We start from the raw sequence: 23,033 nt of genomic DNA on the forward strand, positions 1-23,033 counted from the left end.
AGTCACAAGGCCAGTCTTTGCAACGTGTTGGTGTCTTCTGCACAAGAGACTTCTTTAGTCATGGTCAATTCTACATTGCAGCCAGCAAAGTTGGCAGATCAAGCAGACTTCATATTCTTGCTCAAGATGATGAAACAAACAAAAAGCGCCACTTTCTGAGCAATGTTGTCTATAAAGAGGTGCTGACACAATAACAACATGTAATCTTCAAGAACAGTCAGTCTGCACTAACAAAACACAAATATCCACTCTAAATATATCCTCCAATGCATCATGTCAGTATCAGTATTTGCTTTCTACCATGCACAAATAAAAATGTCACTGAACTTTTGCTGTGTAATTGTAACAGTGAGCAGTGAGCACTCAAACACACCAAACCAACAATTTCTAAAAACACAGACAAAAACTGATTTTGCACGGGCACTTTGCACTAGTCTATAGTAAAAGAAAGTTCAGAAGAAAAGAACAGTTGGGTCACTCATTCATACTGTGAAGGTAAACATATTCATTGGCATCTTTACAACAGAATGCTTCACTTACAAAAAAACAAACAAAGTAAAAATCACATGGATTATTATTCAAGGATAGCGTCAACAGAAACCTAAATATAAAATCTACCTGTACATGTGTTATTGATGCTGATAATGAGACTTGAGTTTGTTGCTGTGAATCCATCCAAACAAGAGCAATTGTAACTTCCTATTTCATTTGTGCAGTTGGAATCTGGACCACATACAGATGGACTGAACAGACATTCATTTATATCTATTAAAAATAAAAAGTGATTATTTAAAATCAGTTAGATTTATAAAAACAACAAAAGGTATGGATGACATCTATACAAGGAATATACAAATTAAGTAGTAATATTACCCCCACCCCCCACCCCCCCGCCCTGCCCCGCCCCGCCCAAATTAATATGAATATTTTAAAAGAAAATATATTTATAATTGTGTAATAACCGAAAGTTTAAAAACATAAAAATTACTTGTAAATTACAGTTCAGAATATGAAATAAACAAAAACTTACCGATGCATGGGTTGTTTTTATTAATAGCTTGATTACTATCTGTGACAATATATCCATTCCAACAAAGGCATGAGAAGCTTCCATTGTAATTGTAGCAGTGAGAGTTCGGCCCACACACTGATGGCGAGTCAAGACATTCATGAATATCTGAAACAAAGTAATTGATAAAGTGAACAGTTGGCAGAAGATTAAGGCAGTACAAACACTAACAAAAGGTTAGAGTATCAGCTGCCAATCATACCTCTGCATGTGTTACTGCTGTTTATAGGGAGATTTGGGTCTGTTACATTATATCCACTCATGCACGAGCAATTGTGACTCCCAACAGTGTTGTTGCAGATTGAGTTTGGACCACAGACCTCTGACGTCTCAACACATTCATCCACATCTTTAGTAAAAGAAAATTTTACAGACATTAAAATAACAGTTTCCTCTTTAGGTCACTCATACAGAATGTGGAGGTCTATTTATGAATTGCCTAACAGTACAATCTAATATTCCATTTAGAATATTTTATCCAAAGTAGGAAACACTGAAACTTCATAATGTTAGCATTAAAAATATTTGCTATTTATTTTAATAAAATTGATAAGGGTGAATTGAAAAGGGTGTACAAAAACATCTCGGTTACGTATGGTAACCCAAGTTCCCTGAAAGAGGGAACGGAGACGTTCGTCAGAGGGATCCGACAGAAATGGGACTTAGTAAATCTTCTACTCATTCTACTTAGAGAGAAACTAAACAAGCCAATGCACGTTGGCATGCGATAATTGCGCCAGCTGCTTCTATCACGCAGTACGGGTATATAATGAGCAGCAGGTGCAACACATCTTTGGTTTTCGCTGAGGAGCCAAGCCAGGTACCCGGCTGTCTGCAGTAATGGTACAACAACATCGCGACGGGATGGAACGTCTCCATTCCCTCTTTCAGGGAATGTGGGTTACCATACGGAACCAAGACGTTCCCTTTCATGTCGGTCACTCCACCGTTCGTTGTAGGGATCCGACAGAAATGGGATGCCTGTTCCGCAAGACCAACTCAGTGAGAATATTGGATAACACTGGGAAAGCGTGCCCTTCCTAGGGGCTGCAGAAGCCATGTCCTGCCTGGAGGGTGGTAACACGTGGAGAAAACCCATATGGACTAGCCAAGCAGGGTAGCGCAACATATGGAAGTTTCTGGGGTGGTTCCAGCCTAATCCTAGTGGGGAAGCGCACCGGCAGAGACGGCAGAGCGGGCTCTTCCAAGAGAAAGACACTGGCTAGCCGACAAGGTAGCCGTACCACGAAATTTACACATATGGGGTTGCCGCAGGGACCGATACATCGCAACGTCTGACTGCCGTAGGGGTGACGGAGGAACTCCACAGGGTTGAACACACTGGAGCAATAGACGCACGTATCTGGCCGACCAGCCAAGAACGGCATAGCAAGCCGACACTTGAGCAGGTTCCCCTGCACTACTGGCCAATTGGGGCAAATATCCGGGAAGATACTGGCTCTACACGAAGGCTATAGAATCTAGCAACACTTCTAGTTGAGTGCGCTCGCAACCCGTACGAACGAGGCACGTCTTGGGATTGATACGCCAAGACAATAGTATCCACTATCCAGTGGGCTAACCATACGCCAAGACAATAGCATCCACTATCCAGTGGGCTAACCTCTGCTTGGAGACAGCCTTTCCCTTCTGCTGGCCTCCGTAACAGACGAAGAGCTGGTCTGAGGTCCTAAGCTTTGCGTTCTGTCCACGTATAACCTCAAGGAGCAGACGGGACAGAGAAAAGCCAGGGCTAGGTCTGTCTCCTCCGAGGGCAGCACTTGCGGTTCACTACCTGGTCTCTAAAGGGTGTGGTAGGAACCTTGGGCACACATTTGGGCAGGGGTCTCAAGACAACATGAGAGTCAGCCGGTCTGAATTCTAGAAACGATTTGTCGACCGAAAACGCTTGCAGGTTTAGCCTACCCTCTTGATAGAAGCCAGCGCCGTCAGGAGCACTGTTTTTAGTGACAGGATCTTTAGCTTTTCTAACTGCCGCAGTTCGAAGGGAGGTCTCTGCAGTGCGCTGAGCACCAGAGACAGGTCCAAAGAGGGTATAGAGGGGGGATGCTTAGAGCTGTGAAAACAGCTGTTTTTTTTTCTGAGGTGATCCTGCTGTAGCATTGTGACACCAACATGAAGGAGAGGGCTTCTTCAAAAAAGAACACTCGGAAAGTTGTCTCTTCTTTAGAAGTGAGACTGCTGGAACAGAACATGAATCAGCTGGGCCCCGAAGCGAAATGCAAAGATGCGTTACACCTGTTGCTCATTATATACCCAGAAGAAGCAGCTGGCACAATTATCGCATGCCAATGTGCATTGGCTCGTTTAGTTTCTCTCCAAGTAGATTGGTCTCTCTACGAAGATCCCATTTCTGTCGGATCCCTCCAACGTATGTTGGAGTGACCGACATGAAAGGGAACATTTACTTTATTATTCAATGCTAGAGAACAAAGGGATCTGAACACAGAATGTACCTCTACATGTGTTATTGATGCTGATGGTGAGACTTGAGTTTGTTGCAGTGAATCCAACCAAACATGAGCAATTGTAACTTCCTATTTCATTTGTACAGTTGGAATCTGGACCACATACAGATGGACTGAACAGACATTCATTTATATCTATGGAAAAATATTTAAGTAATAATTAAAAAAAAAATTAATTAACACAAACACATAAAGGCATGAAATACATTTGTTATCTCATGACATTCATATGTCTATAGAAAGAGAATAGAAAACAAAAAGGTAGAAACTGCAATATTTAAAGCACAAAAGGCCAGAACAAATGTAAACGTATCTCCCAAAGAAAAAGTGCTGGATAAAACTAGTATTTCAGCCCTAAACTTACAAGTCCAAACTGCATGTGAAAAAAAAAAACCACACAAAAAACAAGGGAGAAAAAAGGGATACTTGATACATATAGCGTGAATCAAAAGGTGTTTTTTGTATGCCAACATTGTTCTAGGAGAACGAAAAGTAAAATGAGATTTTTCTAAAAAAAAACTATATAAACAAACAATGATTATCGACATATTTGATAAAGACATATTTGAAATTATGCAACAATCATGACAGAGAATATTACATAGTGCAAACTTACCGATGCATGGGTTACTTTTGGTATTCGCCTTATTCCCATCTGAGACGTTATATCCTTCCCAACAAAAGCATGAGAAGCTTCCATTGTAATTGTAACAGTAAGAGTTCGGTCCACATACTAATACCGAGTCAAGACATTCATAAATATCTGAAATAAAATAATTTAAAAAAGAGAAAGGTTAAATTTGATTTGACAAAAGATTTAGACAGTACAAATATAAACGGCTCAGAGCTTCAGCTGTCAATCATACCTCTGCATGGGTTACTGCTGTTTATAGGGAGGTTTGGGTCTGTTACATTATATCCACTCATGCACGAGCAATTGTGACTCCCAACAGTGTTGTTGCAGATTGAGTTTGGACCACAGACCTCTGATCTCTCAACACATTCATCCACATCTTTATTAAAAGGAAGTTATGGGAAAAATAACAGTTTGGTTCACTCATACATGTGAATAAATAATGAGAATAATGAGAATGAGAATGGTTAGCTTACAAAAGTTACATCAAAAAATTTACATGCATAAACTCTTATTATTAAAAGCTAGAGTAAACAAATCTGAATATAGGATGTACCTCTACATGTGTTATTGATGCTGATGGTGAGACTTGAGTTTGTTGCAGTGAATCCATCCAAACATGAGCAATTGTAATTTCCTATTTCATTTGTGCAGTTGGAATCTGGACCACAAACAGATGGACTGACCAGACATTCATCTATATCTATGGGGGAAAACGCAATATTATTAAAACAAGCAATTGTTTACATTAATGTAATGTAAAACATTAATGAATATCTGACATAAAATAGTTGATAAAATGTAAGGTTACAGTTAACAGAAGATTCAGGCAGTTCAAACAGTAATGCTTCAGCTGTCAATCATACCTTTGCATGTGTTATTGCTGTTTATAGGGAGGTTTGGGTCTGTTACATTATATCCACTCATGCACGAGCAATTGTGACTCCCAACAGTGTTGTTGCAGATTGAGTTCGGACCACAAACCTCTGATTTCTCAACACATTCATCCACATCTTAAAAAAAAAAAAAACGATTTTTTTACTCATACAGATCAGGTTAAATCATTCTTTGAGTTGCAATGTTTACAATCTAATGCCACATTTACAAAATTATCTCTAAAAACTTTTAGGCATTGCTTCAGCATGGTGTAGTAGGTATTGGGTTCCCCCATAGCATTAACACCAAGACTTAAAAGTTGAAGTTCCACTTAAAAAGAGAGCGTCTCAGGTTGCGTATGCAACCCGGTTCCCTGAGAAAGGGAACAAGAAGCTGTCTTGTTGCCATGCTTAAGGCATGCCTGTACATTTCCTTCAGACAAAAGAGTTGATGACACGTAAATCAGGCACCCTTTTGTAAGCATATGCACTGCATGTATGACGTCATGTACTGTCATCTGCCAATAAAATTGGTGTGTGTCTACACATGCTCAGACACCAATCACACAGAGGGCATTCCTCATAGCGTAAAACACCAAGATACAGGATCTCATTCCCCTTCCAGGGAACCAGGTTGTATACGCAACCTGCCTGTTATTTTCGAATACATATTTCTCTTTTGGTTTTGGTTTAGCTAGGGAGTTAGCTTATACTATTGCAGTTTTTTTTTCCTAGTGTATTTAGCTCTGATATTTTGTGTTAGACATAGGGTTGTTGTTTGATATTTTGCCTATACTCCCTCCTGATGTTTTGAACACCTCCCTGATTTATTTGTGTCCTCTTTTGACTAGGTGCATTACATGAGAAGATTGTTAATAGGAAAACCATCAGTTTAAAAAACAAACAAACATCTAAACAAAAACATTCTTTTTATTGAAGATTTGATTATAAAAAAGAATGTACCTCTACATGGGTTATTGATGCTGATGGAAAGACTTGAGTTTGTTGCTGTGAATCCATCCACACATGAGCAATTGTAACTTCCTATTTCATTTGTGCAGTTGGAATCTGGACCACATACAGATGGACTGACCAGACATTCATTTATATCTATGGGGGAGAAACACAATATTCTTTAAAATAAGCAATTATTTAAAAATAGTTTAATTTCCTGCAATTATAATAACAACAGTAAGAGTTTTGCCAAAACACTGATGGTGAGTCAAAACATTCATGAATATCTGGCATAAAATAACAGATCAACTGCCAATCATACCTTTGCATGTATTATTGCTATTTATAGGGAGGTTTGGGTCTGTTACATTATATCCACTCATGCATGAGCAATTGTGACTCCCAACAGTGTTGTTGCAGATTGAGTTTGGACCGCAGACCTCTGATCTCTCAACACATTCATCCACATCTTTAGTAAAAGGAAGTAACGAGGGAAAGAACAGTTTGGGTCACTCATTCATATGTAAATAAATAAATGAGAATAATTTGTTTACAAAAATGACATAAAAGAAAAATAATATGGAAAAACTAATTTATTATTCAAAAAATTAGAGTAAACAAATCTGAATATAAAATCCACCTCTACATGTGCTATTAATGCTGATAATGAGATTCATATGTAAATAAATAAATAGAATGATTTGTTTACAAAAATTACATTAAAAAGTTACATGGAAAAACGGTAGCTTATTATTCAAAAAGTTAAAGTAAACAAATCTTAATATTAAATGTACCTCTACATGTGTTATTGATGCTGATAGTGAAATTTGAGTTTGTTGCAGTGAATCCATCCAAACAAGAGCAATTGTAACTTCCTATTTCATTAGAGCAGTTGGAATCTGGACCACATACAGATGGACTGACCAGACATTCATCTATATCTATGGAGGGGAAACGCAATATTATTAAAACAAGCAATTGTTTAAACAGTTTCAATTCCTGTAATTATAATGTAGCATCTGGACCAATCAGACACACACAAATTATTCATTATATTTAATAAATAATCCAGCAAACTCACTCTCCCAACAAAGGTCTATGAAACTTCCCCCAAAACTAACATCCCAAATGAAGCTAACACACTGGCAGAACCCAGTGTCCTGTTACAGGACACATTAAGACTGATAAGACTTTTTACGACCTCAAAAGGAATTTGCAGAGAATCGCGACTCTCACTTAATTCTTGCTGAGAAGGAGAAATAAACCCTTTTAATCCTATATATTCTATATATAACCACTTGAGAAATGTATAAACATGTATCTAATTTTCCCATCTCATGATTTTCCTGTCTTGTTGCCATGCTTAAGGCATGCCTGTACATTTCCTTCAGACAAAAGAGTTGATGACATGTAAATCGGGCACCCTTTTGTAAGCATATGCACTGCATGTATGACGTCATGTACTGTCATCTGCCAATAAAATTGGTGTGTGTTTTACACATGCTCAGTCACCAATCACACAGAGGGCATTCCTCATAGCGTAAAACACCAAGATACAGGATCTCATTCCCCTTCCAGGGAACCAGGTTGTATACGCAACCTGCCTGTTACTTTCGAATACATATTTCTCTTTTGTTTTTGGTTTAGCTAGGGAGTTAGCTTATACTATTGCAGTTTTTTTTCCTATAGTGTATTTAGCTCTGATATTTTGTTGTTGTTTGATATTTTGCCTATACTCCCTCCTGATGTTTTGAACACCTCCCTGATTTATTTGTGTCCTCTTTTTGAAATAAAGCAAAATTATGAAAAATGACAGATACCAGGAAATCACTAGGTGCATTACATGAGAAGATTGTTAACAGGAAAACCATCAGTTAAAAAAAAACCCATCTAAACAAAAGCATTCTTTTTATTGAAGATTTGATTATAAAAAAGAATGTACCTCTACATGGGTTATTGATGCTGATGGAAAGACTTGAGTTTGTTGCTGTGAATCCATCCACACATGAGCAATTGTAACTTCCTATTTCATTTGTGCAGTTGGAATCTGGACCACATACAGATGGACTGACCAGACATTCATTTATATCTATGGGGGAGAAACACAATATTCTTAAAATAAGCAATTATTTAAAAATAGTTTAATTTCCTGCAATTATAATAACAACAGTAAGAGTTTTGCCAAAACACTGATGGTGAGTCAAAACATTCATGAATATCTGGCATAAAATAACAGATCAGCTGCCAATCATACCTCTGCATGTGTTATTGCTGTTTATAGGGAGGTTTGGGTCTGTTACATTATATCCACTCTTGCATGAGCAATTGTGACTCCCAACAGTGTTGTTGCAGATTGAGTTTGGACCGCAGACCTCTGATCTCTCAACACATTCATCCACATCTTTAGTAAAAGGAAGTAACGAGAGAAAGAACAGTTTGGGTCACTCATTCATATGTAAATAAATAAATGAGAATAATTTGTTTACAAAAATGACATAAAAGAAAAATAATATGGAAAAACTAATTTATTATTCAAAAAATTAGAGTAAACAAATCTGAATATAAAATCCACCTCTACATGTGCTATTAATGCTGATAATGAGATTCATATGTAAATAAATAAATAGAATGATTTGTTTACAAAAATTACATTAAAAAGTTACATGGAAAAACGGTAGCTTATTATTCAAAAAGTTAAAGTAAACAAATCTTAATATTAAATGTACCTCTACATGTGTTATTGATGCTGATAGTGAAATTTGAGTTTGTTGCAGTGAATCCATCCAAACATGAGCAATTGTAACTTCCTATTTCATTAGAGCAGTTGGAATCTGGACCACATACAGATGGACTGACCAGACATTCATCTATATCTATGGAGGGGAAACGCAATATTATTAAAACAAGCAATTGTTTAAACAGTTTCAATTCCTGTAATTATAATGTAGCATCTGGACCAATCAGACACACACAAATTATTCATTATATTTAATAAATAATCCAGCAAACTCACTCTCCCAACAAAGGTCTATGAAACTTCCCCCAAAACTAACATCCCAAATGAAGCTAACACACTGGCAGAACCCAGTGTCCTGTTACAGGACACATTAAGACTGATAAGACTTTTTACGACCCCAAAAGGAATTTGCAGAGAATCACGACTCTCACTTAATTCTTGCTGAGAAGGAGAAATAAACCCTTTTAATCCTATATATTCTATATATAACCACTTGAGAAATGTATAAACATGTATCTAATTTTCCCATCTCATGATTTTCCTGTCTTGTTGCCATGCTTAAGGCATGCCTGTACATTTCCTTCAGACAAAAGAGTTGATGACATGTAAAATCGGGCACCCTTTTGTAAGCATATGCACTGCATGTATGACGTCATGTACTGTCATCTGCCAATAAAATTGATGTGTGTTTTACACATGCTCAGTCACCAATCACACAGAGGGCATTCCTCATAGCATAAAACACCAAGATACAGGATCTCATTCCCCTTCCAGGGAACCAGGTTGTATACGCAACCTGCCTGTTACTTTCGAATACATATTTCTCTTTTGTTTTTGGTTTAGCTAGGGAGTTAGCTTATACTATTGTAGTTTTTTTTCCTATAGTGTATTTAGCTCTGATATTTTGTTGTTGTTTGATATTTTGCCTATACTCCCTCCTGATGTTTTGAACACCTCCCTGATTTATTTGTGTCCTCTTTTTGAAATAAAGCAAAATTATGAAAAATGACAGATACCAGGAAATCACTAGGTGCATTACATGAGAAGATTGTTAATAGGAAAACCATCAGTTAAAAAAAAAAAAACATCTAAACAAAAGCATTCTTTTTATTGAAGATTTGATTATAAAAAAGAATGTACCTCTACATGGGTTATTGATGCTGATGGTAAGACTTGAGTTTGTTGCTGTGAATCCATCCACACATGAGCAATTGTAACTTCCTATTTCATTTGTGCAGTTGGAATCTGGACCACATACAGATGGACTGACCAGACATTCATCTATATCTATGGAGGGGAAACGCAATATTATTAAAACAAGCAATTGTTTAAACAGTTTCAATTCCTGTAATTATAATGTAGCATCTGGACCAATCAGACACACACAAATTATTCATTATATTTAATGAATAATACAGCAAACTCACTCTCCCAACAAAGGTCTATGAAACTTCCCCCAAAACTAACATCCCAAATGAAGCTAACACACTGGCAGAACCCGGTGTCCTGTTACAGGACACATTAAGACTGATAAGACTTTTTACGACCCCAAAAGGAATTTGCAGAGAATCGTGACTCTCACTTAATTCTTGCTGAGAAGGAGAAATAAACCCTTTTAATCCTATATATTCTATATATAACCACTTGAGAAATGTATAAACATGTATCTAATTTTCCCATCTCATGATTTTCCTTTTACGTGGTTTGGTCTATGTATTCATTCTCTCTTTTAAACTCTTTTGGATTACTGTTTCAGACTTGGATACTATGGTTAACCAAAATCATATGTGTAGCATGTTTAGTCTCTATAAACTCCAATCTTCGTCCCCCATTTATTAATTAACATTACATTTTTGTTAACTTTGTGACACATTAGTATAATAAGAATCTTGAAGATTCTTTTGTTAAACACCCAATCAAAGTACATGTTCAAAGGCCTGCTTGAACAAAAGGTCGTAAAGAAATTCCCTCCAAAGGGAACAACTTCTTATTGGCTCACAATCCTCCAGAGGGTGTGACATCTTCACGCTTTAAAAATCACTGATCACAAGATCACGCCTCTTATTCCCTTTCTGAAATCCTGATGGGAAGATGATGCTGAACTATAAGTTTTCTAAGGACCCCCAAGCTTGTGCCAGGCTGCGGCCTTGTCTTTCCATTCACCAAAGATCCTCTGACTCACACTGGTTCTCTCTCATCAAGACAACATCAGCAAAGATCAACTGGAGCCTCAACAAATTGCATCAGGGCAGTTTAATTCAAATGGGCGAGACATGCAAGTATCAAACTTAGTCTCATTATTTGATACATTAAGTATCCATCCTTAGCTTACCTTACTTTTAAAGAAGGGAGTGGTAGAACTAAACTGATGGTTTGCTCAAGGCTGTTGATCTGCTGAATTTCAAACAATGCTATAACTTCTTGCTTTCCTGTATTCTGCTTCAGCTCTCTTTCCCTTGGTAAACTGTATGCTTGTATGTATGTGGAAGTTTAAGTGTTTAGTCTAGTTAATAAAGTCTTGTTCATGTCACACGTAAAATAGTCCGTGTCTCAAGCTCATATACTGGAGTCACTAATCATGCAGATTTTGACTACAGGCTCTAGTACTGTACGGTAAGAAAGACATTTCCCATACCCCGGAAATGTACATTTCTATTAATCAATTGATAACCAATATTGAGGGTTCACAGGATGAACTGAGTAATTGGTTGTAATGTTAATTTAGCTGCATCAAGTTAATCCGATTAACTGATCCAAATATTCATAATCAATTATAACAAGTTACGATTGATTATTAATGTTTCTTAGAGCTAATTTGCTACAATTATTACAACAGTAAGAGTTTTGCCCACACACTCATGGTGAGTCACAACATTCATGAATATCTGACATAAAATATAAAATGATAAAATGAAAGGTTACAATTAACAGAAGATTCAGGCAGGTCAATCGGTAATGCTTCAGCTGTCAATCATACCTTTGCATGTGTTATTGCTGTTTATAGGGAGGTTTGGGTCTGTTACATTATATCCACTCATGCACGAGCAATTGTGACTCCCAACAGTGTTGTTGCAGATTGAGTTTGGACCGCAGACCTCTGATCTCTCAAAACATTCATCCACATCTTTAGTAAAAGGAAGTTACGAGGGAAAGAACAGTTTGGGTCACTCATTCATATATAAATAAACAAGAATAATATGTTTACAAAAATTACATAAAATAACAATTACATGGAAAAACTCTAGCTTATTATTCAAAAAGTTAGAGTAGACAAATCTGAATATAAAATGTACCTCTACATGTGTTATTGTTGCTGATTGTGAGATTTGAGTTTGTTACAGTGAATCCATTCAAACATGAGCAATTGTAACTTCCTATTTCATTTGTACAGTTGGAATCTGGACCACATACAGATGGACTGGCCAGACATTCATCTATATCTATTGGGGAGAAACACAATATTATTAAAACAAGCAAATATTTTAAAACAGTTTTCTTTCCTGCAATTATAATTACAATAGTAAGAGTTTTGCCCAAACACTGATGGTGAGTCAAAACATTCATAAATATCTGACATAAAATAGTTAATCAAATGTAAGGTTACAGTTAACAGAAGATTAGGGCAGTTCAAACAGTAATGCATCAGCTGTCAATCATACCATAAACTCTAGCTAATTATTAAAGGTTAGAGTAAATGCAAATCTAAATATAGAATGTACCTCTACATGTGTTATTGATGCTGATGGTGAGATTTGAGTTTGTTACAGTGAATCCATCCAAACATGAGCAATTGTAACTTCCTATTTCATTTGTACAGTTGGAATCTGGACCACATACAGATGGACTGAAAACACATTCATCTATATCTATGGGAGGGAAACACAACATTATTAAAATAAGCAATTATTATTATTTTTTTTAAATGTTAATTTCCTGCTATTATATTTATAACAGCAAGAGTTCAACTCACACACTGATGGCGAGTCCAAAAATTCATGAATACAGACATAAAATCATTTATAAAGTGAACGGTTAACAGAAGGTTCGGGCAGTTCAAACAGAAACAAAATGTTTAGAGCTTCAGCTGTCAATCATACCTCTGCATGGGTTACTGCTGTTTATAGGGAGGTTTGGGTCTGTTACATTATATCCACTCATGCACGAGCAATTGTGACTCCCAACAGTGTTGTTGCAGATTGAGTTTGGACCACAGACCTCTGATCTCTCAACACATTCATCCACATCTTTATTAAAATAAAATTACAGAAAAAATTAACAGATCCTCTTTAATTCACTGGTATAGAATGTGGGGGTCATCTCATTAAATGGCTAACATTACAATCTAATATTTCATTTAGAATTTTTTATCCAAAGTAGGAAACACTAAACCTTCACAGGGCCCTATCTTGCACCCAGCGCAATTGACTTTGTACACCGACGCATGTATCATTCCTATTTTGCACCCGCGCACAGCGGACTTTTCCCTCCACAGACGCACGTCAGTAAACTAGGAAATGCATATGCGCTCCCGGGGGCAGTGCAGCGCAAAGAGGAGGCGTGTTCCGGCGCAAACATTCCCTGGTGCTATTTTGCAGGTTTAGAAAACAATTCCGCCACTGACCAGGAAAAACATAGTCTAAAGTCAGTGGCGCGTTGTGCATGTTATTCATGTGCTATTTTAAGGGCGCATGCTTGGCCATAATCAATGTAGCGTGTGCACAACGCGCATACACTTTGCTTATCTCATCTACACACAGACGCTGCAGTTCTAATTTTTAGAAAGACATACATTATTACAAGGAAAAATATTAACACACAAGGGAAATCATTGTTGTGTCCATGAAGATGTGAAAAAATAGGCATAAATCTAGCTTACACATTTACCCAAATTTTTATACGCCTGTTTGCACCTTCAATTGCTATTTTTAAATCTAAATTGAAAACCTATCTTTATTCCCTGGCATTTTAATATTATCTTGCTGCTGTTTCTGTCTGTTCTGTTTGGTTGTTTTCTGTTTTATTCAATTTGTTTTTTACTTTGTTCAGCATTTTGGATAGTTCTGCTATGTTTAAATGTGCTATATAAATTAAATTTACTTACTTACTTAACCGAAGCAAATTTGGGTGGGTTTCTCCCATTCCCATACAATGTCACCTCTCTGTCTTTTACGGCCCTGACAAGAACGTCGGTTTCCTCGGCTGTGAACCGCTCCTGGCGTGCGCCTGGCAAATCCGCCGTTATAATAGCATCCGCCATGAAACAAGCGCGCCTGCTCTTAAAGGGAATGTGAGATGTCGCTCTGATTGGCTTATTTCACGTTACGCCCAAACCACACCTATGAATAATGAAGCTAATTCAGACCAACCCATTTTAGATTTGCGTCGGGCGCAAGAGTCATTTATCCCGCCAGTATAATTGCAACAGCGCCCAAGACCCACCCACAAAGTTACTTGCGTTTCGCGCTTGATACTTGCGTTTCAGATCGTTAAAATAGGGCCCATAATGTTAGCATTAAAAACATATTTGCAATTTTTTTAAATAAAATTAATTAGACTCATGATGTACAGAAAACATCCAGTTTATTATTCAATGTTAGAGAACGCAAAAATATGAATATAGAATGTACCTCTACATGTGTTATTGATGCTGATGGTGAGATTTGAGTTTGTTACAGTGAATCCATCCAAACATGAGCAATTGTAACTTCCTATTTCATTTGTGCAGTTGGAATCTGGACCACATACAGATGGACTGACCAGACATTCATCTATATCTATGGGGGAGAAACACAATATTATTAAAACAAGCAAATATTTAAAAACAGTTTTCTTTCCTGCAATTATAATTACAATAGTAAGAGTTTTGCCCAAACACTGATAGTGAGTCAAAACATTCATGAATATCTGACATAAAATAGTTGATCAAATGTAAGGTTACAGTTAACAGAAGAATAGGGCAGTTCAAACAGTAATGCATCAGCTGTCAATCATACCTTTGCATGTGTTATTGCTGTTTATAGGGAGGTTTGGGTCTGTTACATTATATCCACTCTTGCACGAGCAATTGTGACTCCCAACAGTGTTGTTGCAGATTGAGTTTGGACCACAGACCTCTGATCTCTCAACACATTCATCCACATCTTTATTAAAAGAAAATTACAGAAAAAATAACAGATCCTCTTTAATTCACTGGTACAGAATGTGGGGGTCAACTCATTAAATGGCTAACATTACAATCTAATATTCCATTTAGAATTTTTTATCCAAAGTAGGAAACACTAAACCTTCATAATGTTAGCATTAAAAACATATTTGCTATTTTTTTTTTTAATAAAATGAATTAGACTCATGATGTACAGAAAACATCCAGTTTATTATTCAATGTTAGAAAACACAAAAATCTGAATATAGAATGTACCTCTACATGTGTTATTGATGCTGATGGTGAGATTTGAGTTTGTTACAGTGAATCCATCCAAACATGAGCAATTGTAACTTCCTATTTCATTTGTACAGTTGGAATCTGGACCACATACAGATGGACTGACCAGACATTCATCTATATCTATGGGGGAAAACATAATGTTATTAAAACAAGCAATTATTTAAAAACAGTTTTATTTCATGCAATTATAATTACAACAGTAAGATTTCAGCCCAAACACTTATGGTGAGTCAAAACATTCAAGAATATCTGACATAAAATAAGTAATGATCTGTCAATCATACCTCTGCATGTGTTACTGCTGTTAATAGGGAGGTTTGGGTCTGTTACATTATATCCACTCTTGCACAAGCAATTGTGACTCCCAACAGTGTTATTGCAGATTGAGTTTGGACCGCAGACCTCTGATCTCTCAACACATTCATCCACATCTTTAGAAAAAGGAAGTTACGAGGGAAAGAACAGTTTGGGTCACTCATTCATATGTAAATAAATGCGAATGATGTTTACAAAAATGATATAAAAGAACAATTACATGGAAAAACGTCTCGGTTACGTATGGTAACCCTCGTTCCCTGAGTACAGGGAACGGAGACGCCTCGTCGGGGGAGTTCCCCTGACGAACTGGGATCACGCTAGGGAGCCAATTGCCATCGAGAGAGTTAACAATGAGCCAATGAAAGAGAAACTGAATTGGCATGCAAAATTTGCATTCCGCGGCCCGCCTACCAGCGCGGGTATAAAGCCCAGAAGTAAACATTGCATCATCGCTTTTCGCTGAGGAGCCGAACAGTGTCCAGCCCTCCGCGAAGGTACAGCAACATGTCGACGGGACGAGGCGTCTCCGTTCCCTGGACTCAGGGAACGAGGGTTACCATACGTAACCGAGACGTTCCCTTTCGTCAGCAGGGAACTCCGACGCCTTGTCGGGGGAGTTCCCCTGACGAATTGGGATCCCTACCAAAACGCCATGGTGCTGGCCCCTTCCATCGCCCAGCTAAGCTACCCTGCAGCAGTTTCCAGAAATTTTGCGGGAGCTAGCTAGGGAATCACACTGCTGTTCCGCAAGACCCAATCAGTGGATATTGGATAACACTGGGAAAGCGTGCCCATCCCCAAGGAAAATAATAAGGGGGGGGAACGCTGCGGAAGCTGAGGCAGCCTAGAGGAAGGCCCTCAAATACACACATGTACTAACCACGTAGAGTAGTGAAACATATGGCAGTCCTTGAAGGTAGTCCCAGTCCGGAGGAGTGAGGAGCGTACTCAACAGGAACGACAGAATGAGTCTGTCAAGGGGAAGACATGGCTGAACTGCACGTGGCAATCACGGGTCGCCACAGGGACCACTTGAAAAGGCACCCAGTCTACTAGCAACTCCTTACTGAAGGTAGCAGACCTGGTGCCGGGCAGTCCGCAACGCCTGGCACCGGAGGGGCTGATGGAGGAACTCACGAGGTTAGCCGTTTGCTGGGTAACCAACGGAGCAGAAGACGCACGTATCCGCTCACGGAATGGCGTCGCAAGCCGACACACCTATTCCCTCTAATTACTGGCCGTAGCGAGTACTCGGGAGGAAACAGGTTCCACACGTAGGCTATAAAACCTAGCGAACGTGTTCGGTGTCGCCCAGCCCGCAGCTCTACAAATGTCTGTTAGCGAGGCGCCTTGTGCCAGAGCCCAAGAAGCGGCAACACTCCTAGTGGAGTGAGCCCGCAACCTGGGTGGGCAGGGCTCACCCTGGGACTCATAAGCCCTGGTGATAGCATCCACTAGCCAGTGGGCTAACCTCTGCTTGGAGACAGCCTTCCCCTTCTGCTGGCCTCCGTAACAAACAAAGAGCTGATCTGAGGTCCTGAAGCTTTGCGTTCTGTCTATATAAACCCGGAGGGCCCGGACGGGACAGAGAAAAGCTAGGGCTGGGTCTGCCTCCTCCTGGGGCAGCGCTTGCAGGTTCACTACCTGGTCCGCGAAGGGAGTGGTAGGAACCTTGGGCACATATCCGAGCCGGGGTCTCAATATAACATGAGAAAGGCCAGGCCCGAACTCTAGGCACGATTCGTCGACAGAAAATGCCTGCAGGTCCCCTACCCTCTTGAAGGAAGCCAATGCTAACAGGAGCGCTGTCTTAATGGACAGGATATTAAGCTCAACTGTCGGCAAAGGCTCAAAAGGAGGACTTTGGAGCGCTCTAAGCACTAAAGTTAAGTCCCAAGAGGGTACAGGGTGCAAATCGCGAGGTGGATTTAGCCTCCTAGCATCCTTGAGGAACCTGATGACCAGGTCGTGCTTCCCCACGGACTTACCTTCAACTACATCGTGATGTGCGGCTATTGCGGCAACATACACTTTAAGGGTGGAGGGAGACAGCCTTCGCTCCAACCCCTGTTGTAGGAATGAAAGCACGACTCTGATCGGGCAAGTTCGTGGGTTCTCCCCATGGAAAGAACACCAGTCGACGAACAGGTTCCACTTCAAAGCGTAGAGGCGCCTCGTAGAGGGGGCTCTAGCTGAAGAGATGGCAGGCCATCTAGAACCTCCGCGTCCCGTCCAGGGACCAGACATGGAGTCTCCAGAGATCTGGACGCGGGTGCCATAGAGTGCCCCGTCTCTGAGAAAGGAGGTCCTTCCTCAGAGGGATCGGCCAAGGAGGGGCTATCGCGAGGAGCATGAGTTCTGGAAACCAAGTCCGGGTTGGCCAATACGGGGCCACCAAAAGGACCTGCTCCTCGTCCTCCCTGACCTTGCACAGGGTCTGTGCAAGAAGGCTCACTGGGGGAAACGCATATTTGCGTAGATCCCGGGGCCAGCTGTGTGCCAGGGCATCTGTGCCGAGAGTTCCTTCGGTCAGGGAGTAATACCACTAGCAATGGGTCATGTCCGGAGAGGCAAACAGGTCTACCTGTGCGGCTCCGAAGATTCACCAAATCAGCTGGACCACCTGGGGATGGAGTCGCCATTCTCCCGGAAGGGGAGGCTGACGTGAAAGCTCGTCGGCCACATGATTGAGCTCCCCGGGGACATGAACGGCACGAAGCGACCTCAGATGCTTCTGACTCCAAAAGAGGAGGTGGGAGGCGAGTAGCGTAGACGACCTTGTCGGTTGATGTACGCAACGGTCGCAGTGCTGCCCGTACGGACCAGTACGTGCTTGTGTTTGAGAAGGCCCTTGAGGCGACACAAGGCTAAGCGTACTGCTTGCAACTCTAGGCAATTGATGTCCCAATACAGCTGGGGCCCCGTCCACAGACCCGAGACTGCATGCCCTTTGTACGTGGCCCCCCAGCCCTTGGCAGAAGCATCTGTGAATACCACAGCATGCCTGGAAACCTGGACTAGGGGCACTCCGGCCCGTAGAAACACAGGATCCGACCAAGGGGTGAAGGTTTGGCGACAGTGCGGGGTGACCCGGAACGTGCCGCTCTGCCACGCCCACCTAGGGACTCGATCGTGAAGCCAGTGCTGGAGCGGTCTCATATGCAACAGGCCGAGCGGCGTTACTGCGGCTGCGGCTGCCATATGCCCCAGGAGCCTCTGAAACTGTTTCAGTGGGACCGCTGACTTGCCTCGAAAAGACTTGAGGCAGTTGAGCACTGACTGGACGCGTTCCTCCGTGAGGCACGCAGTCTGGGCGACCGAGTCCAATTCCATACCGAGATAAGAGATCCTCTGCACAGGGGAGAGTTTGCTCTTGTCCCAGTTGACCCGAAGCCCCAACTGACTGAGGTGCCGGAGCACCATGTCCCTGTGATCGCACAACACATCTTGCGAGTGCGCCAGAATGAGCCAGTCGTCGAGATAGTTGAGAATGCGAACGCCTTGTTCTCTCATGGGAACAATGGCCGCCTCCACGACTTTCGTGAAGACACGGGGCGACAGGGCCAGCCCGAAGGGTAGGACCTTGTACTGATATGCTCGACCCTCGAAAGCAAACCGAAGAAATGGTCTGTGTCGGGGAAGAATCGAGACATGAAAGTACGCGTCCTTCAGGTCGATCGCTGCAAACCAATCCTGGGGACGGATGCATTCGAAAATGCGTTTCTGCGTGAGCATCTTGAACGGGAGCTTGTGCAGGGCCCGATTCAATACTCGCAGGTCCAGGATTGGCCGTAACCCACCGCCTTTCTTGGGTACAATGAAGTAAGGGCTGTAAAACCCTGACCTCATATCAGCTGGAGGGACCGGCTCGATCGCGTCCTTCGCCAGCAGGGCGTCGATCTCTTTCCGCAAGACAGGAGCATCCACTGGACGCACACGGGTGAAGTGAATGCCCCTGAACTTGGGAGGCCGGCGTGCAAACTGAATTGCATAGCCGAGCCGGATGGTGCGGATGAGCCAGCGCGACGGGCTCGGAAGCGCTAGCCAGGCTCCGAGAAACCGCCGCAACGAGCCCACCCGCACTGCCGGCGTACCCGCGGAGGAGCAGCGAGGCGGAAGGCAGGGACACGGCTCCGGTGGCATTGTAGCGGCCGAGAGCGGGGTCTGGGTGTGTACTTGGACAACACCTACCTGCTTCCACCGGGGGACAGACGGCAGAGAAGACCCTAGAGTGTTCTGCTGCGGGCTGTCGCCTGGCGAGAGAAGGGGAAGAGACGAGGAGCGAGGCCCAAGGGCGGCTGCTGGTCTCCGTGCCTTCCCGCCCAGCGGCAGACAGGAGTGACGTGACCGGGGTGGCGCCACAGCTATCTGAGAGCTGGGGAGAGGGGACTGAGCGTGGCGAGACCCGAGGGTGGCGCACACTGACGTCCCACTCTCGAGCGGAAGAGACTGCTTGTTCAGCAGCCCCAACCGTGAATGACCCAGAGGAGGAAGAAACTGCTCTTTTAATGAGGTTTTGGGTACCTGGGCGTCCACTGGACTGCTTCTGAGCGCCTCAGACTGCTTCTGGGCGGTGGAGAACTCTTGGGCGAAGTCCCCCACCGCGTCGCCGAAAAGGCCCCTCGGCGAACAGAAAAAACAAAATTCATCTCAGGAGCGCCTCTTTCCCTTAGACTTCTTCTTGGGGGTCGGAGGCGGCTGAGCGGGCGGGGGAGCCCTCTTGCGACCGGCACCACGCCTCCTAGGGTTGGACTGCTGCCCAGGAGGAGGAGCGGAGGCAGCCGCAGGAGGGCGCCCTCGGCGACGAGCAGTCTGAGGTTCCCTGGCCGCAGCAGACGGACCAGCAGCAGTCCGTCTTCTGGGCAGGACATGCCGAAGCGCCTCAGACTGCTTCTGGGCGGTGGAGAACTCTTGGGCGAAGTCCCCCACCGCGTCGCCGAAAAGGCCCCTCGGGATACAGGGGCATTCAGAAATCTGGCTTTCTCTGAATCCCGCATATCCGCGAGGGTAAGCCAAAGGTGGCGCTCCTGGACCACCAAAGTGGACATCGCCCGTCCCAGAGAACGTGCGGTGACTTTCGTCGCCCGGAGGGCGAAGTCCGTCGCCACACGCAGCTCCTGCAGCACCCCTGGGTCGGGACCACCCTGCTGCATGTCATGAAGTGCTTTGGCCTGGTGAACCTGAAGCAACGCCATGGCATGCAGGGCGGAAGCGGCTTCTCCACACGCCGTGTAGGCCTTCGCGGTCAGACCGGAAGAGAATCTACAGGCGCGGGAGGGGAATGAAGGGGCACCCCGCCAAGTGGAAGCGGTCTTAGGACACAAATGCATCGCTACCGACCGCTCCACTGGGGGGATTCCCTCATATCCCTTCACCGCTCCACCATCCAGAGTGGTGAGGGAGGAGGAATGAGTCGGTCTGTGTCTGGCAGTCAGAGGTGCCATCCACGACTTCGTCAACTCCTCATGCACCTCCGGGAAGAATGGGACCGGGGCGGGACGTTGAGAACCAACGCGAGCCGCCCCGATACACCAATCATCGAGCCGCGAAGGGTCAGGACAAGGTGGAGGATTCCACACGAGCCCGACATTCGCGGCCGCCCGGGCAAGCATAGCGGCCAACTCAGGATCCGGCTCAGCCGCGGCCACCACACCCGAAGGGGGTAAACCCGCTGATTCGTCACCAGAGGATGACCGCTCTCCCTCCGATGCAGCGATAGACATCGCATCGTCAGGTGGCGCCCCGAAGGAGACCACCGGAACCGCACAGGGCGGCTCCAGCGGCTCCAGCGGGGGCACCGATGGCAACGACGCCGCTGAGGAGTGGGAAACTCGTGAGGGTCTTTCACCTGGCGAGGTATTCCGCACTGTAACCCTCAGACGCTCACCAACAGGAACAGCCGAAGTAGCTGCCTGCTGGACTGAACCAGCAGACGATCTAGTTCGGGTGTACACTGAAGGGACACCTTCAGCGATCTTCTGCTGAAGGACTCTCAGTCTCGAGCGGAGCGTCGCCAGAGTCATGTTCCCACAATGAGAACATGACTCGTTCACAAATGCTGCCTCAGCGTGCGCTAAGCCCAAGCACGAGACACAGTATTTGTGACCATCACCCTGAGAAAGAAGTCTACCGCATCCAGAAACGCACGGGCGAGATTACATCTTTCTCATTGGTATTTCACAAAGAAAAAGATGCAAGTCACCCATGATGCTCTTTTAGGAAAGAGAGAAACCTCTCTTTTAAGTGCCGAAGCACACAGGGACCCACCGCGGCCACACACGGGGAAACTGCAAGCCCGTGTGGGCACTCAATCCCAGCTGTGAAAACGGCTTTTGATTTAATTAAAAAAAGCACGGCTGGTGGCAGGAAGCGGCGATCGCTGAAAGGCTGTAACACCGGCAGAGAGAGGACTCTTTCCCGAAGAGGACTCGTTGAAAAACTCTTTTTGATAAATAAAAAATAAATAAACTCTCAGGCGAAGGAAACAGCAGCACACGGTGTGAATCCTGTTCGGCTCCGAGGCGATAAGCGATGATGCAATGTTTACTTCCGGGCTTTATACCCGCGCTGGTAGGCGGGCCGCGGAATGCAAATTTTGCATGCCAATTTAGTTTCACTTTCATTGGCTCGTTGTTAACTCTCTCGAAGGCAATTGGCTCCCTAGCGTCAGGGGAACTCCCCCGACGAGGCGTCGGAGTTCCCTGCTGACGAAAGGGAACTCTAGCTTATTATATTCAAAAAATTTGAGTAAACAAATCTAAATATAAAATGTACCTCTACATGTGTTATTGATGCTGATGGTGAGATTTGAGTTTGTTGCAGTGAATCCATCCACACATGAGCAATTGTAATTTCCTATTTCATTTGTACAGTTGGAATCTGGACCACATACAGATGGACTGAACAGACATTCATCTATATCTATGGGAGGGAAACAAAATATTATTAAAAGAAGCAATTATTTAAAAAAGAAAATTAATTTCCTGCTATCATATTTACAACAGCAAGAGTTCGACCCACACACTGATAGTGAGTCAAAACATTCTTGAATATCTGACATAAAATAATGAATAAAGTGAAAGGTTAACAGAAGGTTCAGGCAGTGCAAACAGTAACAAAGTGTTCAGAGCTTCAGCTGTCAATCATACCTCTGCATGGGTTTTTGCTGTTTATAGGGAGGTTTGGGTCTGTTACATTATATCCACTCTTGCACGAGCAATTGTAACTCCCAACAGTGTTGTTGCAGATTGAGTTTGGACCACAGACCTCTGATCTCTCAACACATTCATCCACGTCTTTAGTTAACAGAATATAGAGGAAAAAAATTGTTTGAATCACTAATTCTTGCAGTATATGAAGGTCAAAAATTATGTCTCAAGTCCAAAACACTGAAATTACGATGCTGTGTAAGTTTACAATTCAAGACAAAATGTACAAATTAGCATTTCAGTACATTGAAAAAAATGTAATTGATTTTCAATAATGAAAAGGCCACTTCCGATGAATGATCAT

At 42.7% G+C, this 23,033-nt stretch overlaps 1 protein-coding gene across 1 annotated transcript in view; it reads right to left on the minus strand.

The window, feature by feature from the left end:
- LOC311068197 (uncharacterized protein) overlaps positions 1 to 23,033 on the minus strand; it is a 39,173-nt gene that overhangs the window by 1,127 nt on the left and 15,013 nt on the right. The window contains exons 24-48 of the mRNA XM_084090494.1: positions 22,670 to 22,816; positions 22,296 to 22,442; positions 15,488 to 15,634; positions 15,177 to 15,323; positions 14,752 to 14,898; positions 14,386 to 14,532; positions 12,856 to 13,002; positions 12,478 to 12,624; positions 12,052 to 12,198; positions 11,736 to 11,882; positions 9,899 to 10,045; positions 8,748 to 8,894; positions 8,276 to 8,422; positions 7,964 to 8,110; positions 6,816 to 6,962; positions 6,344 to 6,490; positions 6,031 to 6,177; positions 5,059 to 5,205; positions 4,749 to 4,895; positions 4,425 to 4,571; positions 4,175 to 4,321; positions 3,547 to 3,693; positions 1,272 to 1,418; positions 1,031 to 1,177; positions 553 to 765 (exon numbers count right to left, since the gene is read on the minus strand). Of these exons, the coding sequence (XP_083946620.1) occupies positions 602 to 765; positions 1,031 to 1,177; positions 1,272 to 1,418; positions 3,547 to 3,693; positions 4,175 to 4,321; positions 4,425 to 4,571; positions 4,749 to 4,895; positions 5,059 to 5,205; positions 6,031 to 6,177; positions 6,344 to 6,490; positions 6,816 to 6,962; positions 7,964 to 8,110; positions 8,276 to 8,422; positions 8,748 to 8,894; positions 9,899 to 10,045; positions 11,736 to 11,882; positions 12,052 to 12,198; positions 12,478 to 12,624; positions 12,856 to 13,002; positions 14,386 to 14,532; positions 14,752 to 14,898; positions 15,177 to 15,323; positions 15,488 to 15,634; positions 22,296 to 22,442; positions 22,670 to 22,816 (3,692 nt within the window). The 3' untranslated portion in view covers positions 553 to 601. The remainder of the gene's footprint in view (positions 1 to 552; positions 766 to 1,030; positions 1,178 to 1,271; positions 1,419 to 3,546; positions 3,694 to 4,174; positions 4,322 to 4,424; positions 4,572 to 4,748; positions 4,896 to 5,058; positions 5,206 to 6,030; positions 6,178 to 6,343; positions 6,491 to 6,815; positions 6,963 to 7,963; positions 8,111 to 8,275; positions 8,423 to 8,747; positions 8,895 to 9,898; positions 10,046 to 11,735; positions 11,883 to 12,051; positions 12,199 to 12,477; positions 12,625 to 12,855; positions 13,003 to 14,385; positions 14,533 to 14,751; positions 14,899 to 15,176; positions 15,324 to 15,487; positions 15,635 to 22,295; positions 22,443 to 22,669; positions 22,817 to 23,033) is intronic.

This window comes from Abramis brama (genome assembly GCF_963993115.1).
Source record: "Abramis brama genome assembly, chromosome: 18".
NCBI lineage: Eukaryota > Metazoa > Chordata > Actinopteri > Cypriniformes > Leuciscidae > Abramis > Abramis brama.